At 38.1% G+C, this 22,232-nt stretch overlaps 1 protein-coding gene across 4 annotated transcripts; it reads left to right on the forward strand.

The window, feature by feature from the left end:
* The first annotated feature begins 4,412 nt into the window (after positions 1-4,412).
* Positions 4,413-11,896, forward strand: TMEM126B (transmembrane protein 126B). 4 transcript variants are annotated; one of them, XM_033207423.1, is made up of 6 exons: positions 4,434-4,538; positions 7,270-7,435; positions 7,807-7,928; positions 9,156-9,349; positions 11,074-11,185; positions 11,433-11,896. In XM_033207423.1, the coding sequence occupies exons 3-6, from the start codon at positions 7,816-7,818 to the stop codon at positions 11,614-11,616; spliced, it is 603 nt and encodes a 200-aa protein (XP_033063314.1). In that variant the 5' UTR covers positions 4,434-4,538; positions 7,270-7,435; positions 7,807-7,815; the 3' UTR covers positions 11,617-11,896. The 4 variants fall into 4 exon arrangements, with proteins under 4 accessions (XP_033063313.1, XP_033063316.1, XP_033063314.1 ...); XM_033207424.1 differs by having other exon boundaries at positions 4,467-4,538; positions 7,369-7,435; XM_033207422.1 differs by lacking the exon at positions 7,270-7,435 and having other exon boundaries at positions 4,413-4,538.
* The last annotated feature ends 10,336 nt before the right edge of the window (positions 11,897-22,232 follow it).

The raw sequence follows: 22,232 nt of genomic DNA on the forward strand, positions 1-22,232 counted from the left end.
TGATAAAACTGAGATCTGTAAAAATGCAAAGAGACTAGAGCGAGAGAAGTAGAAAGTAATGTCATAAAGCAAACGAGCAGTTAACATGGGGTTTGAGGAACAGTAGTTTCAGTTTACCCAAGAGCAGTCCAGAATGGCACCTAGAAATGGGCTTAGTGAGACGTCACACCCATTCCCAATTCCCACCATGGTTGCATGGTATCAATAAAAGAATCTCCTCTCTCTTTTACAACAATATACTAAATAAATACCAAATGAAAATCCATCTTATGAAAATTTCACACTTTAATGAGAATATGTTCAACAATGAATAAACACTTGGCTCAGTGGGGATAGTTATTGTTTAGAATCACATTAAGTCTAGCTCTTTCATCATGTCTACCACATGAAACAATGAAGAGAGAAAAAGACTCAAGGAGACAGAGGACAGTGATCCCTGCAGAATAAATCTAGGTTAAACTTAAAAATACTGTTCTTATATTAGGTAAACAGTAGAGATAGTAAGCATAGCCAATGAAAAATATAACACACACATTATAACTTGTTTGGCTAGTTGTCTACAATATTCAAGAATATGTATCATAATACTAACAGTTTTAAGAGATTAAAAGCAAGATACATTGTTTCTCTAGATCAGTTTATAAGGAAAACTATATAACATATACTTTGGTATCATAGAAATATACACTTGTTTTTCTAATTAGAACTTGTTGATTCCTTTAAAAATTCAATCCATCAGTCAATTTATGGAAGAAGGAAAGAAGAAAGGGAAGGAGGGAGGCAAAGGGAGAGAGAAAGAAGTAGGCGAAGGAGGAGAGGAATACTTCTAAAGTATTATAATTTCAGCAATGTATCAGCAATTTCTGTAACAGTTTTTTAAAGGGAAGAACTTTTAAGAAACTCAGTTTATGGGGTTTAGAAACATTAAGTTCTAAACTTTCTAACTAAACTGCTTAGTTAAGTTATATCTAGAATATCAACTGAGCTTCCTCCTCCTCCTTCCTATATATCGTTTATCTCTTTCTCTCTCTCCCCCCCTTCCCATTCTGTCTCCCTCTCACTCTTTTCCTCTCTCTCACACACAGACACACATACATATGTGTTTAATTCCATTATTAGTTCAAAATAAGGTAATCCAAAAGAAACTGTCTAGAGAAATGGTAGAAAGAATAAAAACACACATCAACTTAAATATGTCAAAGAGCCATATCGTTTATTGGCTACACTCCCAAAACCATTCTTGTTCTCGATAAACCAATTGTGTCTGGTCTGGACAGGTGTGGCTCCAAAATCTCACAGAGAGTTTACTTCTGTCAGTGGTATTATTAGAAACAGCAAGGGGAGGAAACCATCTCAATCTTAAATCTCAGTGTGCAGAAATCACAGTTCTAGGTAAATATCAGCTTGGATAAGGCATCTCAGTGATTATAATTTTCCTCAACATCCCTAACAAATCCACAGGTAGAAGAATAAAACGCCATGCAGAGATAAGTTCCACTTTAACCTGCAATTCACCTAGAGCTTTAGTTTCAGATTGTAGCAACTCACCTAACTGGACAACATTTGGATCTACCTTAGTCCAGTATAGCAGAGTTCAAGGATGTCATATAAATTTTGATTCAAAACTCTTGAGAAACTCTTTACAGCTGATCTCACCTGCCATATCATGTGAAAACAAAACAAAACAAAACAAAAACAATCCCAAACTAGGATCCTTTGGAACAATGTTAACCTGGGGTGCATCTAAGCTAAATTGAATCCCCAAGTTCGGATTATAATCAACTATGCTTCAGTAATTCACTAGATCTTGATCAATTACAATAATAAAAGTTGTTGAGGAGGGAGAAAAAAACAGGTGTTTCCCCCATATGGGGAACTTGACAATCATGTTATTGGATAATGCATATATCTGGAAAAGCACAATAGTCATGAAAGTTGTGCTTTATCACAAAAGTGAAGATTTCCACTAGAATAAATCCAAATAAGAAGTTATTTTTAACCAAAAGATAAATTATAAAGCTATAATTTTGTTCAGTGCAAATGAAATTACTTTGCTACCTTTCACAACTCTGTAATTAGCTTGATAAATATTAAACCCATGAGGAAGAGCTCCACTGTACAAGTTTTTTTAAAGACTGCTTAAAAGCAACCTTAGCAAGCTAAGAAAACAAGCTAGAGAAGATTCCAAATCTGCGGTACTGAATCTATTCTTATTACCAATGGTGATATAAACACCCTGATGTATGAAATCGTAAATATCTATCAATAAATACTATAGTCTTACTTCCTTTTACTTTAGCAAAATAATATTACTGAATTATGTACCACTGAAACTATATTACAATAAAAATTTCCCCAAACTGAAGCAAAACTTTACTCTCAAATGGAATATAATTTAAATTACAAGTACCAGAACCAACAAAAGGCAGAAATATTATATAGCAACCTCATAGCCCACCTTTCTTCTTGACTGGCATTCTTGGGTCTTTCCACTGCCACAGGATTCAAGATGTCTTTTCAGGTCTCAGTTTGATCCAGCTGGATTGAGGCCAAGAGCCAGGTAACTGTTGCAAACCACTTCACTGTTCAGTTTTGAAATCCAGGCTGAGTCTTCTATGTCAGATAAAGAAAGTAATGATGTACTTTTTCCACAACTAAACTTTTTACACCGCCCACAGAGTTTACAGAAACGTAATTTTTCAGTTTTTCAAGTTTTTCAATGTTCAGAAAATATTTACACTGTTTTTACAAACTGGGAAAATTATTGTAAACATGAAGAACGTTACTGAAATTCCTCTTCAGGCAGCAACATTTTTGGAAGTTCAATGACTAACTCATTTAAGGCACAAACCAAATTTAGACAGCTGTCTCATTACTTTATACATGGTCAAATTGAACCATGATGAAAAAGATCCTCAAATATGTAGAGAAAAATTTAACCCCACCTCCCAAAAAATACTTTTAAAAACCTCTTTGACTCCAGTCTCTAAAAAGATAGGTGAGTTTGAACAGTTTTCTGTGGCAGAACACACACCGAAAGGCCCCCTTCTATTTACTGATCAGAAGTTCCGGATCTCACCTCCTCAGTAACTCAGAATCCAGCTTGCTGTCACTTTCATTTTTTTCTTCTGTGCTCTCCAAGCCCCCAGGCTTGATCCTTAATGCCCCTCTGATTCTGATCCTCCCATGTATTAACAGAGAGGATTGAAAAAAAAGGAAAGCAATCTCTTGGCATGGAGACATTAAAGTGACAGTGCTACTCAATGGGCACTTGATGCAGGATGAGTTGGCGAAGCAGATTTCTTCACACTGGAGTCATTCACATCATGCCATCTCTTCGCATCCAAGCAGCTCCCTATCCGGCGAGGAAAAACACTGAGACTTCGAGAGAAGCCAAACCTTCCCCCAAAGGTGTTTTCAGAGACGCCGTAGTAGTATTAGATATGTAAGCATAAGCTATGCAAACGGTCCGCGATTTCCTCAAAATGAGAAAGTGCAGCTGCTTGGCTTTCACATCCACATCCTTTTCTCTCAATCTCTCTTCAAACTACCCACCTTCCTTTTGCAGAAAGGACAAGACATTTCTCTGCCACCGCTGGCCACCCCTGCCCAAGCCCCGTTCTTTTAGGGAAGAGCACTGAAATGTCCTGCACCCTCCACGCGATGAAGTGTTTCTTCAGGCAGGAGCAACAGCAGCACTAGAAATTATATAACTCTCGAATTTGGCTTCTCTAAGACATGGAGACTGGAGGGTCGGGGGTTGCCGGTCTGGGAGATACTGCTGGGCATTTAACGTGCACAAAACAGCGCCAGGCCTTGCAGTGCCCCCCACCCTGAGACACGACTGACAAGTGGGTCTTCTCGGGGGGTAGTGGGCAAATTTCTCTCCGGTCTCTTTCCAAGCGGGGCTAAAGGATGGAAATTGAGGGGACTACAGACTGGGGAGAGGAGTCAGACGGCTGAGAGGGGAGGAGGCTAGTCGGGGCTGCTCTGACGGCGCTGGGCGGCTGGTGGGGGTTTGGAGGAGGAGGTGCCCGAGAAACAGAGCTTTAACACCACACGGGCCAGGGCAAAGGGGCGAGTTCCCTCAAGGACTGAAAGCGGCAGGCAGCTAGTTCCCAGCTACCAGAGGTGCCCTGAGGAGAGGCAGGAGTGCAGTAACATTCCAACATTTGGGCCGCCCCATCCTCCCCGCAAGACGCGAGGAAAACAGGGAGCTAAATTGACAAATAGCAAGGGAAGGAAATACTCTGCTGGCGATGGGGGCGGACCCACAGGCACCTGGACCTCCTCTAAGCGAATAAGTGGCCGTAATTTCTAGACGCCGCGCCCAATCACAGACAGGATGGAGGGCGCGGCTTTTGACTGAGGGGGGCGGGCCCCGGCTGCAAGCGAGAGGCGTGAGCCGTAAACCCGCACCATTTCCCGCCCACCAGCAAATCACGTGAGCCACCAAAATGGCGGTGTTCGGGTATGAGGCTAGGGCCAAGCTGAGGGATTCAGGTGTGGTGCCGGTGGGAACTGAGGAAGCGCCCAAGGTAGGCGGAAATCCGAAGTGGTATGGGGGGTGATTTCTGCAGCTTCAAAGTGTTGGCAGAGCCTTCCAAAATGATACACTTAAAGGAGATTTGAAAAGTTAAAACAGCTCCCATGCAAGGAGCAGTCGATGAAGTCTCCAGCTGTTGTGGAAAGAGGCGGAGAGAACGTAGATTACCTAAATTCTAGTACTCATTATCTGCGGTTTGTTTTCTCTTGTCTCTAGGCCTTTGCACAGGCTTTTTCTTCAACTTGGAATATTTCCCTGCTTCTATCCGTCCCAACTCCCCTGCCGAATTGTTCTCTTTCGGGTATTGGTTTAAATGTCACTTCCTCCTGGAAGCCTTCCCACGCCTCCTCTGGCTAGATTAAGTTTGCCTTTTCTTAGGTTGTTGGGTTTTTCGTTTATGTCACTCTCTCATTCTGTGTTTAAATTGCCAGCTTTTTGGTTCTGAACTCCCACTACATTGTGGATTCCTGAGGATGGGATGACTGTATCTTGATTACTCGGAGGCCTGGCATATACCAGGTGCTCCCTAAGTTATGAGAGAATACTGAATAAAATTCTAAAGGTGAAATTTATTATTAGGTGAAAAATGTATTATTAGGTGAAATAATACACATGAAATCACTACAAAACCGTTAAATGATTTGCAAACTATAAGCTACGCTTACTGGTATAAGCGTGGTGACTAGTTGAGTGGCCTTAAGAGGGGAGGGGTGTAATGAAAGCAGTCGATTCTTTGACAGTGCCTTGCAAAGCTTAAGCACTCAATAATATTTCCTGTGTTCTTTTCAGTATTTCAGTATTTGCTATTCTGTAATCATAATCCTGGGTGTCTGTTTTCCCTATAGAGTTTAGGGTGTAGACTAGGTAGGAGATTAGTAGAAGATATTGCCTGGAAGTTTATTTTGTTTTTTGTTTTTGGTGGAAGGTGAAGGACTTCAATGAATTGGATGAGAGCAAAACAAAAATTTATCTAAGGTTTATGGTTACTCATGTTATTGACATCTGCCATCTTAGTACAATAGATGGGTTAGGTATAGAATCTCCCTTAGATGTTACTATCCCTTATACTTTCCATTTGGGTGTCCAGGAGAGGAAAAAGATGTAAGTCTAGTCACTGAAAAATGGTAATTTCTAAAATATTTTACTTTTTTTTCCCCCTGCCCTCTCCAGAAATGTTACAGAAAAAGATTGAGTACAATTCTGCGATGATGCAGAGAAAGAAACTGGTCCATTATTACTCATTGTGTTATGCCATAAAAAGGTTCAAAGGAGCTCATAACTTACGTATGTTGATGCCAGGAGCCATGTATAATGAACTGGCCCTTCTATAGTTAGGATTGGTACATACCGCTCATTCAGCAAACGAGTATTATGGTAATATTCAACATGTGTCCACTGACTACAGCATCAAAAGCACTTGGTGCTATTAAAATGCAGATTCTAGGCCTCATCCTACTCCTGCTGAATCCATATATCTCAGGAGGGAGTTCATGAGACTGCATTTCAAATAAATACCCCATGTGATTCTTGTGCATGCTGAAGGTTGAGAACCACTGATTTATTAAGTATTTTATGTGTTCATTATGCTTTATCTCCTCTAATCCTCTTGTCTAGGACTCCTTAACTTTGAGATTTAGTATTTCCCTTCAATATAAACATTAAAATTGAGATTAGTGTACATTTGTAAAGAGGCTATTTGGCTAATCTGGAGGAAAAAGAGTAAAAAGCAGTGAATTTAGTGGCAATAGACCTTCCACTTGGCTGCTGTAGTAGGTAAACATTTGCAACTACATGTTTGGATTTAACAAATGTTATTAAGACTTTTCACAGAGACTCTAGAGTCTTGCCCAGAGCAAAACATTCAGAAAGGATCCTGTCTGAGAGTACAGGGTTTGTTTTCTTGTTGTTGTTGATTTGTTTTGTTTTTTTTTTGAGGCGGAGTCTCGCTCTGTCGCCCGGACTGGAGTGCAGTGGCCGGATCTCAGCTCACTGCAAGCTCCGTCTCCCAGGTTTACGCCGTTCTCCTGCCTCAGCCTCCCAAGTAGCTGGGACTACAGGCGCCCGCCACCTCGCCCGGCTAGTTTTTGTATTTTTAGTAGAGACGGGGTTTCACCGTGTTAGCCAGGATGGTCTCGATCTCCTGACCTCGTGATCCGCCCGTCTCGGCCTCCCAAAGTGCTGGGATTACAGGCTTGAGCCACCGCGCCCGGCCGATTTGTTTTGTTTTTTAATCTCTCTAGTTTCTGTTAAGATGCTACTGGCCAAGTCTTCATAGTCCCTTGACATTGGCAGCTGTCTGTTCATCACACTTGGGACACAAGAACCTTCCAACCAAGGAGCCCAGTGCCGTGGGTCTCTGGGGCCCGGCGCGGTGGTTCATGCCTTTAATCCCAGCACTTTGGGAGGCCGAGGCAGGCAGATCACTTGAGGTTAGGAGTTTGAGACCAGCCTGGCTAACATAGTGAAACCCCATCTCTACTAAAAATACAAAAATTAGCCAGGTGTGGTGGCAGGTGTGGGTCTCTGCTATACCACATAACCATTTCTAGAAAAGGCTCTGCTTCCACCACAGGTGGTAATAGGGAACTGGATATGTAATTTATGTACTTCAAAGTAGTAGCCACAATCCACTGCCTGTTCCCTTCCTGGAGCAGTGTCCCTCTTTCTGATTTTTCTCTCTCACTATTCTCCAAGGCAATCCCTGCTCTCTCCTACCTCTCTAGGAAATGAAACACGATTTCCAAAATGAACTCAGTCTTTCATGAGAAACTGAGGATAGAGATGTCAATAAGCAGCCACTGTTTCCACCTCCCCACCTGAAGAGCTAGGAGGACAACTACAAAGGGCCTGACTGCCTTCTCAGAATGAGGAGAGAGGAAAACAGAAACAGTATGTTATCCCTCTAAACTAAATCTTAAGCAAGCCAACCTTTCAGACCCTCAGTTTCTCATCTGTATAGAGATAATCATTATACTACCAATTTCTGAAGTTAGTGTGTGAATCAGAAAGCCAATGTCTGTGTGTTGTAGGATGTTTAGCAAGAAAATAAAAAATAATAGCAAAAAGCCAATGTCTAACAGATAGTAAGAGCTCAGTAAATGTTGATTGAATTATTAACAAAGTATGTGAAAGCACATGACACAGTACCTGGCACACTACTAAACTGTAAATGTTTTCAAATCTGAATCTGTAGAATTCTGTAAGGTTTTATGTAATATGAATATCATTAGCTATTATGGCTCTGGAATTTTTTTTTCCAGGATGTCAAGATGACAGCATCTATGCACGGTCAACCCAGTCCTTCTCTAGAAGATGCAAAACTCACAAGACCAACGATCATAGAAATCATAGAAAAAAATTTTGACTATCTTAGAAAAGAAATGTAAGAGAAATATGCAGGCTGAAAATCATTTTATTTGCAAGTCTTTTGTATTGCCATTGTTTCTGAGATCCTATTCTTTGTTATCCTATTCTTTGAGTTGGTTATGAACATATCTTTTAAAAAAAGAATGAGGGAAACAAGAACAGATGAAAATAGTGATCTGTTGGAATATTTGGGATTGTGGATAATTTCTTTTGTTTCTTAAAAAGTATCCAAAAGTATTGCTAAAACATTTGTGCAGTAAATATATTTTAATTAAAAGAAAGAAAATCATTGGGGGGGTACTTATATTTAATTGGTGAGTAATTACAATCAGTTAAGGATTGATTATCTCAGCCACAGTACTTAGTACAGCAAAAGGGAATACAGATTTCATGGTATAACTATAGTCTCACATTAACATTGACTTTTTTTTTTTTTTTTGAGATAGAGTCTCACTCTGTCACCCAGGCTGGAGTGCAGTGGCACAATCTCAGCTCACTTTAATCTCCATCTCCCAGATTCAAGTGATTCTCCTGCCTCAGCCTCCCAAGTAGCTGAGATTACAGGCATGTACCACCACACCCAGCTAATTTTTGTATTTTTAGTAGAGATGGTTTCACCATGTTGGCCAGACTGGCCATTTTGACTTTTAAATGAACAGAGTTCAAGAATAAAACCAAAGGACAGTTGATCTTATTTCCTGGATTAGGTATGGGTCTTAATAAGAAAACTAGATCAGATTTTTTTGGATGAAATTTTCTAAATCTTGGACAAATTATTTTAAATGTATATGGGACTAATGCAGAAATAGAAGGCCTAACCAAATGTAAATAGCTTTTTTTTAGATGAACTTAAGCAAAGTAAATCTTTTAGTTGCAGGAAAGGTATTCTTCGATTTGGGTAACTCATAAAATTTGGCTACATTGGAGCATATTTATATTTATTTGTGACCAAAATTATTTAAAAGAGCTCTATTTTAGAACTACTGTAAATATTCTCAGAAAGAGAATCATGTCCTCTCATTAGAATACAAGTTCTATGAGGGGTGGGAAATTTCTTTCCTTTTCTTTTTTTCTTTTGCCTTGTTTACTGCACTATCTTAAGCACTTAGAAAATACTTTTCACATAGTAAGTGCTCAAGAAGTATTTCATATTGAGTAAATATGCAATAACAACTTTTTAGGAAAGGCTGTATCCATTAAGTTCAATGTTACAGTGAACTGAATTTTTCTTTTTTTCTATTAGGACACCAAATATATATCAAACGACGTCATTTGGAACAACAGCTGGTTTCTCTGGAATATTCTCAAACTTCCTGTTCAGACGCTGCTTCAAGGTTAAACACGATGCTTTGAAAACATATGCATCATTGGCTACACTTCCATTTTTGTCTACTGTAGTTACTTACAAGCTTCTTGTAATTGATCCTTTGTATTCAGGTGAATTTAAATTCACTAATGTATAATGTAGTTTTGTCTAAGTAAAGTTACTGATTAACATATGCTGTTGCTACTGCTAATAATAATTCTTTACATTAATATAGTGCTATACAGTTTACAAAGTCCCTTCATATACCTTGTCGTATTTAATCCCTGCAGCAATCCTCCTAATTAGGTAAATCGGATCTTTTTCTTTTTGTAGATAAGCAGGCCACCCAAACTGAGGCATGTTCAAGTACACTAATAAACAACATACTGGGAAAAGAATTGACTGTGGCATATAACACACATCATTTCAGTATCCTACCTCCTGCCACTTAAGTTTTGTGACATTCAGCAAGTAATTTCATCTCTGAGCCTCCCTTGTCTTATCTATGAATTAGGACTAATAGTACTCACCTCACAGGATTGTTGTGAGAATTAAAAGATACTGTAGGTTAAATGACTACCACAATATCTGTCATATTATGGGCTTTTAATGTTATTTCCTGCCCTTCACCTTACCTTGAGTTTCACAACTAGTAGAGCCTCTATCCATCATTCATTCTTCAGGTCCCTGCTTAAGTATCTTTTCCCCAGGGAGACCTCTGATTCCCTCATTGTACATTAGGTGTCTAGATACATTCTCTTTTTTTTTGTTTTTTTTTGTTTTTTTTTTTTTTTGTTTTTTTTTTTTTTGAGACGGAGTCTTGCTCTGCCACCCAGGCTGGAGTGCGGTGGCCGGATCTCAGCTCACCACAAGCTCCGCCTCCCGGGTTTACGCCATTCTCCTGCCTCAGCCTCCCGAGTAGCTGGGACTACAGGCGCCCGCCTCGTCGCCCGGCTAGTTTCTTGTATTTTTAAGTAGAGACAGGGTTTCACCGTATTAGCCAGGATGGTCTCGATCTCCTGACCTCGTGATCCGCCCGTCTCGGCCTCCCAAAGTGCTGGGATTACAGGCTTGAGCCACCGCGCCCGGCCGATACATTCTCTATATAGTTTATCTTCAAAGTATTGTGTACACTTATAATTATCTATTTAAATATTTATCTCATGTCTTTCATTCCTGTAAATTGGCCAGAACGTCAGAGATCAGGTGTCTTTTATATACCACTGTATTCCTAGCACATTCCTGATACATAGTAGATAATAAAAATGTATTAACCTAGAATCCAGGTCTCGTCTGCTAGTTTAGTATTCTGTCATTATAAAATTGCTTCTGCCTGGGCATGGTGGCTCATGCCTGTAATCCCAACACTTTGGAAGGCCAAGGCGGGCAGATCACTTGAGGTCAGGAATTCGAGACCAGTTTGGCCAACACAGTCTCTACTAGAAATAGAAAACTGGTTGGGCGTGGTGGTGCACGCCTATAATCCCAGCTACTTGGGAGGCTGAGGCATGAGAATTGCTTGAACCCTGGAGGCAGAGGTTGCAGTGAGCCGAGATCGTGCTACTGTACTCTAGCCTGGGCAACACAGTGAGATTCTGTCTCCAAAAAATAAAATAAAATTGCTTCTACAACAACCACATATGTTAGAGGTAGTTCTCTATGTGATAAAGTACAATAAAAACTTTTTAAAATGTGCTGCATTTAGCCTGTTATATGCCACAGAGTTTGAATTTCTGATATTCTTTCTATGGTTTAGTTGTGGTTGAGGATAGTGCAGGTAACTACTCTGAGGTACAACACTGTCTTAATAGCTCTTGAGTTTTAAAGGAAAACCAAATTTACTTTTGTTTTCCAGAAAGTATAAGCAAGGAAAACTGTGTTTTCAGAAGTTCACTGATCGGCATAGTTTGTGGTGTTTTCTATCCCAATTCTTTGGCTTTTACTAAAAATGGACGTCTGGCAACCAAGTAAGTTGTTCCTTTTCCTTCTTTTTTACTTTTTTTTTTTTAGGTTAATAAACTCTCTTTATTCTTTAGCTGTCTATGATATATTTGAATCAAAATGTGGTCGTTTGGTATTTCAGATAGCTAACTTTTAACTTTTTTGCTCTCTACATTATAGACCTAGAAAGGCAGTTACCAGTTTAGGAGAAGCCAACAAACTTCTAATAGCATTCATATCCAGGAGAAGTGATTAACTCTTTTTTCTTTTTAGGTATCATACCGTTCCACTGCCACCAAAAGGAAGGGTTTTACTCCATTGGATGAGGCTTTGTCAAACACCAATGAAATTAATGGTGATTCCTCTAGTCTTTCAGATTATGTTTGGAATATTAAATGGTCTACACCATTACGCAATATTTGAAGGGACACTTGAGAAAACTATACATGAAGAGTAACCAAAAAAAATGAATGGTTGCTAACTTAGCAGAATGAAGTTTTTATAAAGAGGACTCAGGCATTGCTGAAAGAGTTAGAAGTAACTGAACAGATAATTTGTTTCTGTGCCTTTTGCCTGGTATAGCAAATACTCAAAAAATATTCAATAATTCAATCAATAAATATAAGTTTCATCTTACATGTAAGATATAGGTTTTATCTCCTGATGGTGTGTCCATTTTGCCTGGTATGTAACAGATAATAAATATTCAGTATCAATAAATATAATAATAAAAGTTTCATCTTTCCTCTTTGTATGTGGAAATGGTTTGGGCTTCAAGGTCTCATCTGTGCAGCTATATATTCATTCATTCATCAAACATTTATTGAGCTATTTCTCAGGCACTGTGTTAAATATAATAAACATTCTGGCTGGGCATGGTGGCTCTCGCCTGTAATTTTAGCACTTCGGGAGACCAGGGCGGGCGGATCACCTGAGGTCAGGAGTTTGAGACCAGCTGGCCAACATGGCAAAACCTCATCTCTACTAAAAGTACAAAAAAATTAGCTGGGCATGATGGTGTATGCCTGTAACCCCAGTTACTTGGGAGGCCGAGGCAGGAGAATCGCTTGAACCCAGGAGGCAGAGGCTGCAGTAAGCTGAGATTGCACCACTACACTCCAGCCTGGATGACAGAGCAGAACTCCGTATGAAAAAAAAAAGAAAATGAACATTCCTTACCTAGAAGGAACTCAATTGAGGAGGATAAGAAGTGTGAACATATACTATGAGAGGATTTGAGAAGTATACACTTAATTCTGTAAGGGCACTAAGGGTATGCTTGTTAACTAGGCAGAAGGGGAAGCTGTGGTGGAAAGAAGTAACAATTGAGCCAAATTTTGAAGGAGGAATTGGAAGTTCTTAAGGAAGATATGGGAATAACATAGCCTATTTCTCTACATTGATACTATCTTCTCATTTACAAATTGTCTTCACTATATAGTTCAAAGAAATTGTTTATAACCTTCAGTTCTTGTTTCCAAGAAAGAATATTTATTGAGTGCCTATCTGCCATGCATTGAGATAGGCACCAGGGGTACAAAGATTCAGTGCTTGTCGGAAAAGAAGCTTAAAAATCTAAAGAGTTTACAGCATGTTTCTTTAGAGTCTGCTAAGGCATCCCTGAGCTATGCATTTATCTTAGTTCAGAAAATGAACACGGATGAGAAGAATTACAGAATGGAACTGTACATCTCATTCTCCATATCCTAACCATATTCATTTTGAGATTTAAAATGTGGTAATCCTGGAAATATAACAAGGTTGACTTAAGTTCACCTCTCCTACCACCAGAAAGCTAAATAGATTTGTACCTTACTCCATGACTTCAGATTGTCTTTGTAATAAAAAAAGCTGGCAAGGCAATCAATATTTCCTTTAGCTTAGGAAAGCACTAATTGTCAAAGTGACTGTAAGAGGCAGAAAAGAGAAATTAGGGAAACCTTGACCTTCTGGGCCTGAACCCAAAGGTGAAGCCAGGTGAGCCAGTGAAGAAAAGCAATGTGCAGAAGGTGTGAAGTACAGCTTGGAGCTCCATTCAAGGTTCAAATCCTGGCCTCATTACTTACTAACAGGATAATCTTGAATAAGCTACTTCATCTCTCTGCAGTTAAGTCTCCTTATCTATAGAATGAGGAATAAAAACTGTAGTCAGTCTCAAAGTATTGTATTAAATGAGTTAATATATGTAAATCAAAACAGTACCCAATTCATAGGAAGTCTATATGTATTTGCTGCTATCTTAGTCCACTTGGGCTACTGTAACAAAGTAACACCGACTGGGTGACTTATAAACAACAGAAATTTATTTCTCATAGTTCTGGAAGCTACAATTTGGTGTCCGATAAGGTCCTGCTTTCTGATTCATTGGTAATGCCTTCTTGTGTCCTCAGATGATGGAAGAGGCAAAAGAGCTCTCTGGAGCCTCTTTTATAAGGGTAATAACCTCATTCATGGGGCTCTGTCCTCATGACCTGATCACTTCCCAAAGGCCTTACCACCTAATACCATCACCTTGGGGTTAGTATTTCAAAATATGAATTCAGGGGCACAAACATTTAGACCATAGCAGCGGCAATTATTGTTGCTATTGCTGTATATCAAGTATTATGGTCCTCTTCCCAGTCTGTAGTTACCAGTCTAGCACTTCTGTAGAGAAGATTAGAAAAGTCCACCAAAGATAATCCACAAGATATCTTTCATTTGAATAAACATGTATTCACTTATTCAGCTAATGTTGATTCAACACTCAATACTACAGGTTGAGCAAGTTATGTAAACTTTCTGTGTTTTAAAACATATTAATAACTGCTTTATACTGTGGTTATAAAGAGTCAAGTACATAGAACCATACCATACCACACCTGGCATGTAGAAGTTGCTCAATAAATGTGTTTACATTGTCTGTTTTTCCTGATAGGTATACAATAATAACTAAGATATGATCCCTCTTATGAGAACTTACCTTCACTCTTACCTCTTCATTTCCCCCGACTCCCTTCACCATGTGATTTTCCCCGCTTTTGTGTTGTTATTGCATTGCACTGCATTGCTTGGGTTGTATTGTGTACTGATTTTCTCTCTGCTTTTGTACAATTGTTTTATCTTGCATTAACTATTCAGTTTTTGAATTTTCAAGTTTAAACAGTAATCTAATAATGAAGAAATAGTATTTTACACATGTGGTTGAATTTCATAGAATTTGTTCACCCACTTTCCTCAGCTTCATTAAAAAACAAAAAAAAAAATCTTCCAAAGATGCATAACCCATACTCCCCTAGCTTCATCATTCTAAAAAAACAGGCAAACTAACATTAATAAACATGAATAATTGAATCTTGGTAGCCCTAAACCCCACCAGCTTCACTACAGGAACAAAGAAATCCACTCCAAAGTCTCCCCAAGATTAGACATTGCAGAAGAAAAGATTAGTGAACCCAAAAATGAAGCAAACTACAAAACTACCACAAGAAAGCTTGGGGGAAATTCTTCAGGACACTGGATTTGGCAACTATTTCTTGGATACGACATGAAAAGCACACGTAGCAAAATCAAAAACAAGCAAATTGGGACTACATCATACTGAAAAACTTGTGTGTGTCAAAATAAAAACCAGCATGAAAAGGAAACCTAAAGAATGGAAGAAAATAATTGCAAGTCGTACATCTGATAAGTGGTTAGTATTCAGAATATACAAGGAACTTCTACAACTCAACAACAAAAACCAAATAACTTGACTTCAAAAATGAGCAAAGGACTTGAATAAACATTTCTCAAAAAAGAGATATACAAATGGCCACTAAGCATATACAGAGACACCAGCATCACTAACCATTAGGGAAATGCAAATCAAAACCATCACCTCACACCCATCAGGATGGCCACTATCCAAAAAACAGAAAATAAGAAGTTAGAAACCTTGTGCACTGTGTTGTGAATGTTACCATTATGGAAAATAGTATGGTGGTTCCTCAAAAAATTAAAAGAAAATACCATGCAGTACAGCATTCTCACTTCTGGATATATATCCAATTCGGAACAAGATCTTGAAGAGACCTTTGCACATTCTTCACAATAGCCAACAGGCGGAAGCAACTCAAATGTCCTTCAATAGATTAATAAAGAAAATGTGGTATAATACAACAAAATATTATGCAGCATTAAGAAGGAAATCTTTCCACATGCTACAACATAAGTGAAACTTGAGGACATTACACAAAGTGAAATAAGCAAAATAAGCAGTCACAAAAGGACAAATACTGTGTAATGCCACTCATATAAGGTATCTAAAGTAGTCAAAGTTATAGAAATACAGTAGAAAGATGGTTACCAAAGGCTGGGGTAAATGGGAAGGAGGAATTAGTATTTAGTGGGTATAGAGTTTCAGCGTTGCAAGATGAAAAAGTTCTAGAGATCTGTTGCATAACAATGTGAATATATTTAATGCTACTGAACTGCACAGTTAAAAATGGTTAAGATGGTAAATGTAATGTTACGTGCTTTTACTACAACAACAGAAAAATCCTGCAACCAAATACTGTTTTAGACTTACACAATGTGAAATAATGAATCACCAGAAGGCTTGCATTCTAAGAAATCTTGAAGAAGTATTTCAAATAGAAGGAAAATGATAGCAGATGGAAATCTAGAAAAATGAGGAACACTAGAAATGGCAAATCTGTGGGTAAATATAAATGTCCTTATTTTAAAAACTTTTTTCAAAAACAAATGACTTTATATTATGTGGTTTATAACCAGTAGAAGTAAATGTATGACAATAACTCAAAGACTAGGTGGGAAGACATGAAGGTATAAAATTCTAATACTATACATAAAGTGACATAATATTACTTGAAAGTAGATCATGATAAAGATACTCTTGTGGGGGTTGAATTGGCCCCTTCAAAACATATGTTCAAATCCTAAGCTCTGTACCTGTGAATACGTCCTTCCTTGGAAACAGGGTGTTTGCAAATGTAATGAAGTTAAGATGCAGTATACTGGATTAGGATGAACTTTATCCAGTGACTGATGTCTTTATAATACCAGGTAAATTTGAGTACACAAACACAACAGAGAGGGGAAACGTCCACATAAAGCCACAAAGACATAGGGGGAACACCATGTGAATGTGTCATTGGAATGACACATCTATAAACCAACGGACACCAGGGATTGCAGGCAACTACCAGATGCTAAAAGAGAAGGATCGAACAGATTCTCCTTCTGGGCCTCCAATAGAAACCAACCTTGCCAATACATTAATTACAGACTTACAGCCTCCAGAACAGTGAGAGAATAAATTTGTTGTTTTAAGCCACCCAGTTTGTGGTACTTTATAAAGATAGCCTTAGGAAACTACATGTGTACTATATATGCTAAAGCAATCATTACAATTTTTTAAAAGAATTATAACTAGTAGGATATGAAAGGAGATGAAATGGAAAAAAATTCAATTAGTCCAAAAATAGGCAGAAGGAAATGTAGAACAGATAGGACAAAAGAAAACAAATAGAAAGCTGATAGATTTAAACTCTAAAATATAAAAATCATATTAAACATAAATGGTCTAAACACTCCCCCCATGAAAAGTCAGAAATTGCCTAATTTAGATAAAAAGCAAAATCCAGCTATATGGTCTAAAAGAAAACCTGCATGAAATCTAAAGACTCAAACAGGTTAAAAGGATAGGAAAAGCTGTGTTGTGTTAACACTAATCAAAAAAATAGTTATTGGAGTGGCCATAGTGATATCAAACAGGCCAAGCACAGTGGCTCATGCCTGTAATCCCAGCACTTTAGGAAGCCAAGTCTGGAGGATTGCTTGATCCCAGGAGTTCAAAACTAACCTAGGCAACACAGTGATATCCTGTCTCTACAAAAAATAAAAAGTTAGCTGGGCATAGTGTCCTGTAGTCCCAGCTACTCAGGTGCTTAGGGCAGGAGGATCACTTGCCAGATGGTTGGGGCTGCAGTGAGCCATGATTGTGCCATTGTACACCGGCCTGGGTGACAGAGTGAGACCCTGACTCGAAGGAAGGAGGGAAAGGAGCGAGGGAGGGAGGGAGGGGGTGAATTTCAAAGCAAAGAATATTACCAAGAAATAAGGAGGTTATTTCACAATTAAACAGGGATCAATTCATCCTAAGTGTTTATTCATATAATAATGGAGCTTGAAAATAACATGAAGCAAGAGTTAATAGAACTGAAACGAGAAACAGAAAATCCTCATAATGGTTGGAGATTTTAATAACCTCTCAGTATTAATAAAATAAGTTGGTAGAAATTCAGAAAGGATAATGACCATCAGCCAACTTGTGCTAATTGATGTTTTTAGAATTCTTGGCACAACAGCAGAGTATACATTATTTACAAGCACATGTGGACCACTTACCAAGATGGACCAGAATCTACTTTATAAATCTCAATAAACTTAAAAGGATTCAAATCATACAAAGTATATTTTCTGGCCAGAATGGAACTGAATTGGAAATCAACAGCAAAATGGTATCTGGAAAATTGGAACTGTTACTAAACTAACACACTTCTAAAAAATCCACAGGCCAATCAGAGAAATGCAAATCAAAACCACAATGAGATACCATCTCACACCAGTTAGAATGGCAATCATTAAAAAGTCAGGAAACAACACGTGCTGGAGAGGATGTGGAGAAATAGGAACACTTTTACACTGTTGGTGGGATTGTAAACTAGTTCAACCATTATGGAAAACAGTATGGCGATTCCTCAAGGATCTAGAACAAGAGTACCATATGACCCAGCCATCCCATTACTGGGTATATACCCAAAGGATTATAAATCATGCTGCTATAAAGATACATGCACACGTATGTTCACTGCGGCACTATTCACAATAGCAAAGACTTGGAATCAACCCAAATGTCCATCTGTGACAGACTGGATTAAGAAAATGTGGCATGTATACACCTTGGAATACTATGCAGCCATAAAAAAAGATGAGTTTGTGTCCTTTGTAGGGACATGGATGCAGCTGGAAACCATCATTCTCAGCAAACTATCACAAGAACAGAAAATCAAACACCTCATATTCTCACTCATAGGTGGGAACTGAACAATGAGATCACTTGGACTCGGGAAGGGGAACATCACACACCGGGGCCTATCATGGGAAGGGGGGAAGGGGGAAGGGATTGCATTGGGAGTTATACCTGATGTAAATGACTGGTTGATGGGTGCTGACGAGTTGACGGGTGCAGCACACCAACATGGCACAAGTATACATATGTAACAAACCTGCACGTTATGCACATGTACCCTAGAACTTAAAGTATAATAATAAAAAAAAAATCCACAGGCCAAAGAGGAAAGCAAAGTGAAATTAGAAATTCTTTTGAACTGAATTAAAATAATACAGAACATTTAAAAATCTATGGGATACAGTTAAAGCAGTACTTGGAAATTTGTAATGATAAACACATATGTTAGAGGGGAAAAAGATCTCAAATCAATTACCCCAGCTATGTTTTTAAGAAATGAGAAAAAGAGGAGCAAGTCAAATCGTAGATAAGAATAAGAAAGACATAATATAGAACAGAGGGGAAAAAATAGAAAACAGAAACCAATAGAAAAGAATCAATAAAACCAAAAGGTGGTTATTTGAGATTTTCAAAAATAATAAACAATTAGCCAGATAGATCAGGCATAAAGAAGGGAAGACATAAGTGACCAATATCAAAAGAGATGTTTCACCACAGATTCTACAGATGTTAAAATATAACAAGAAAATATTTTTGAACAATTTCAGCCAATAAACTTGAGAACTTAGGTAAAATGAATAAATGAATATTTGATCTTGTTTTGTGAAGATTTGTGAAGTTCACCCAAAAAGAAATAGATAATCAGAGTAGCCATATATCTATCATGAGTACTGAATTTGTAGTTAAATCCTCCCTACAAGGAAAATTCAGACCCAGAAATCTTCAGTGGCAAAGTCTATCAAACATGTAAGGAAGAAATAATAACAATATGATGCAAACTGTCCAAAAAAATGAAGAGATGGGAACACTTGCCAACTCATTCAACAAGTCCAGCAATATCCTGATGTCAAAGCCAGATAAAAACATTTTATTTATTTATTTTTTTTTTTTTTATTATACTTTAAGTTCTAGGGTACATGTGCATAACGTTTATATCATGTATAACTCCCCAATGCAATCCCTCCCTCCTCCCCCCTCCCCCTGATAGGCCCCAGTGTGTGATGTTCCCCTTCCCGAGTCCAAGTGATCTCATTGTTCAGTTCCCACCTATGAGTGAGAACATGCGGTGTTTGGTTTTCTCTTCTTGTGATAGTTTGCTAAGAATGATGGTTTCCAGCTGCATCCATGTCCCTACAAAGGACGCAAACTCATCCTTTTTGATGGCTGCATAGTATTCCATGGTGTATATGTGCCACATTTTCTTAATCCAGTCTGTCACAGATGGACATTTGGGTTGATTCCAAGTCTTTGCTATTGTGAATAGTGCCGCAGATAAAAACATTTTGAGGAAAGAAACTACAGCCTAATACTCCTCATGAACATTGATATAAAAACTTTTGACAACTTTTAGCAACCCAAATACAAAAATATATACACAGAATAGTACCTCGTGGTCAAGCGGGGCTTGCAAAATTGGCTTAACATTTAAAAAATCACTCAATATGTTTTGTTCCACCAAACCCACAGCAGGAGTCACCCCAAAAGTGACAGCACGGGAGTTTCCACAAGGGAGTGTCCTGAGTCATCCTGAGACTAGGCTGGTTGGGATTCAAAGAAGAAGCCCTAAACACCAGGGTGATCAGTCCAAAGCATTTATTAGGGGAACTTTTATATGAGTGAACTGCAGCAATCCTCACCACAAACAGCAGAGAAAAGCCTAGAAGTTCACAACAAGGGGATTAGGATATGGAGTTTATATGAGGGCTTAAGGAATTTGGCTCAAGGCCAGTTTATTTTAGTGTTTTGGGCAACAACCTAGATACCTTTATCAGTGCCTGGAAATGTTTTAAGGTCTCAGTTTGGATTCAAGCCTACTGGGAAACATCTGCAGCTGACCAGGTCACAAAGCAGTCAAGGCACTCTGTGATTTTTGGTCAGGACACAGAAAGATGACTGGGGAACGTGGAGCCTCTACACAATATAATTCACTGTATTAACAGACTAAACAAGGAAAAAAATGATCATCTGAATAGACACAGAAAAAGCATTTGACAAAATCCAACATCTGTTCCTCATAAAAACTCCCAGCATATGAGGAAAAGAAGGGAACTTCCTTAAGATTTTGAAGGGCATTTACAAAAAAAGCTATAATTAACATGATGATGGTGGGAAACTGAATGAGTTCCCCCTAAGATCAGGAAAAATGCAAGAATATCTGCTTTATTGCTTCTAGTCAACATTGTATGGGAGAGTCTAGCCAGATTGGAAAAGAAGAAATAAAATTATCTATGTAATTTTTAAAATCCTATTTAATTTAGCAAGGTTGTAGGTTTTAAGATTTAAAAGAAAAAATAAATTGTAACTCTCCAGATAAGCAATTAACAATAAGACCAAGCAATTTGTCCATTTTGTCTAAATTGTTGAACACACTGGGTTAAAGTTGTTCATAATATCCTCTCCTTATCCTGTTAATGTGTGTAGAATCTGTATTAATGTCCCTTCTTTCGGTCCAAAACAATTTAGTTGTTTGGTCTCTTTTTCTTTTCTTTTCTTCGAAAAGAATCTCTTCCTTGTCCAGAGTTTATAATTGTTATTTGCAACAGGGTCTGTCCAACATAAGCTACTGTGTCACTTCCAGAAGCTAGAAGTCCCTCTTTTATTTTTTGATTATTATCTTTGAAAAGTATGGAATCTTCCTGGTTCAACTATTTTCAGCAGATTCATGCAGCATTTAAGTCAGAGCCATATCCCAGCAATTTTTCTGTGTGACACAGGATTTTAAAGACAGTCTAGGTAAGAGATAATAGGTAGTAGCAATAAAGGTAGTGACAAGTGGTCAAATTCCATTTTTTTTCATTCAGATTATTTTATGTGCCAATATTCTGTTGTTAGAGAGTTTGGACAAGCTATAAGAAACTAAATTATCTTTTCTCTTTCAGCATTTCTCAAAACTTTTAAAATCAAAAGAATTGCATGTATTTTTAGTAATAGAAAAATATGCTTTGACAAATTGTTCTTTATTTCCTATTTCCAAAAAGAGCTTATGGTTGTCTGGTGCAAGTATCATAGACATTGCTGATTTCTGGCTACATTTCTATCTCCTCTCTTCCATGCACAGCCCAAGTTCAGCTAAATTGTCTAACATAAATTTTCATAGACGCTATGTAGAGAATTGCTGAATGGAAGATGAGTGGAATCTGTGAGAATAAAGAGTCACCTCCACTGCCTAAATAAGAGATGATTTGTGTAAAGAATATCTAGGAAGAAAATCAATCAATGTTCATGACTGATTAGTCTGCAGGGAGTAATGTAGATGAACTTAAGTTTCTGGCTTGTGCAATGAAATGGATGGTATTGTCAAGCCCTGAGACAGGAAACAGTAGATATGAGAGAGGAAAACATATGTGATTTTCAGCTTTGGAGTATGAGATGTCCTTGAGATTTTTATTTGGAGGCACCTATCTAATATCCATCTGCAGTATTGCCTCCATTTTTTTCTGCACCATATGCCTCTTATCATAGTATAACTATGAATTTTTTAACTCCCATTTTTAATAACTAACGTTTCCCAGAAAATAAAGCAAACAAAAGGGAGCAAATTTCTAGTCTGGCATTTTAAGTATTCCACACTCTGGCTTTTTTTTTTTTTTTTCTTTAACGTTTCAACCTATTGGCCATTATTCTCTACAAGATGGTGGTTTATAGTGTCCACATAATTAGGAAACAGACAGTTATAGAGAAGGCCTAATGAAGTTCCATTCAGGCAAAGGTAGTGAGCAGAATATTGTGATTTGTTTGCTTAAAACCTTGAGAAGAAAAGCAAAGTGAGTAAAAGAAAGACTAGATGGCCAGGCATGCTGGTTCACGCCTGTAATCCCTGCACTTTGGGAGACCGAGGC

This window comes from Trachypithecus francoisi, unplaced genomic scaffold (assembly GCF_009764315.1).
Source record: "Trachypithecus francoisi isolate TF-2019V2 unplaced genomic scaffold, Tfra_2.0 Lachesis_group8, whole genome shotgun sequence".
Taxonomy (NCBI): Eukaryota; Metazoa; Chordata; class Mammalia; order Primates; family Cercopithecidae; genus Trachypithecus; species Trachypithecus francoisi.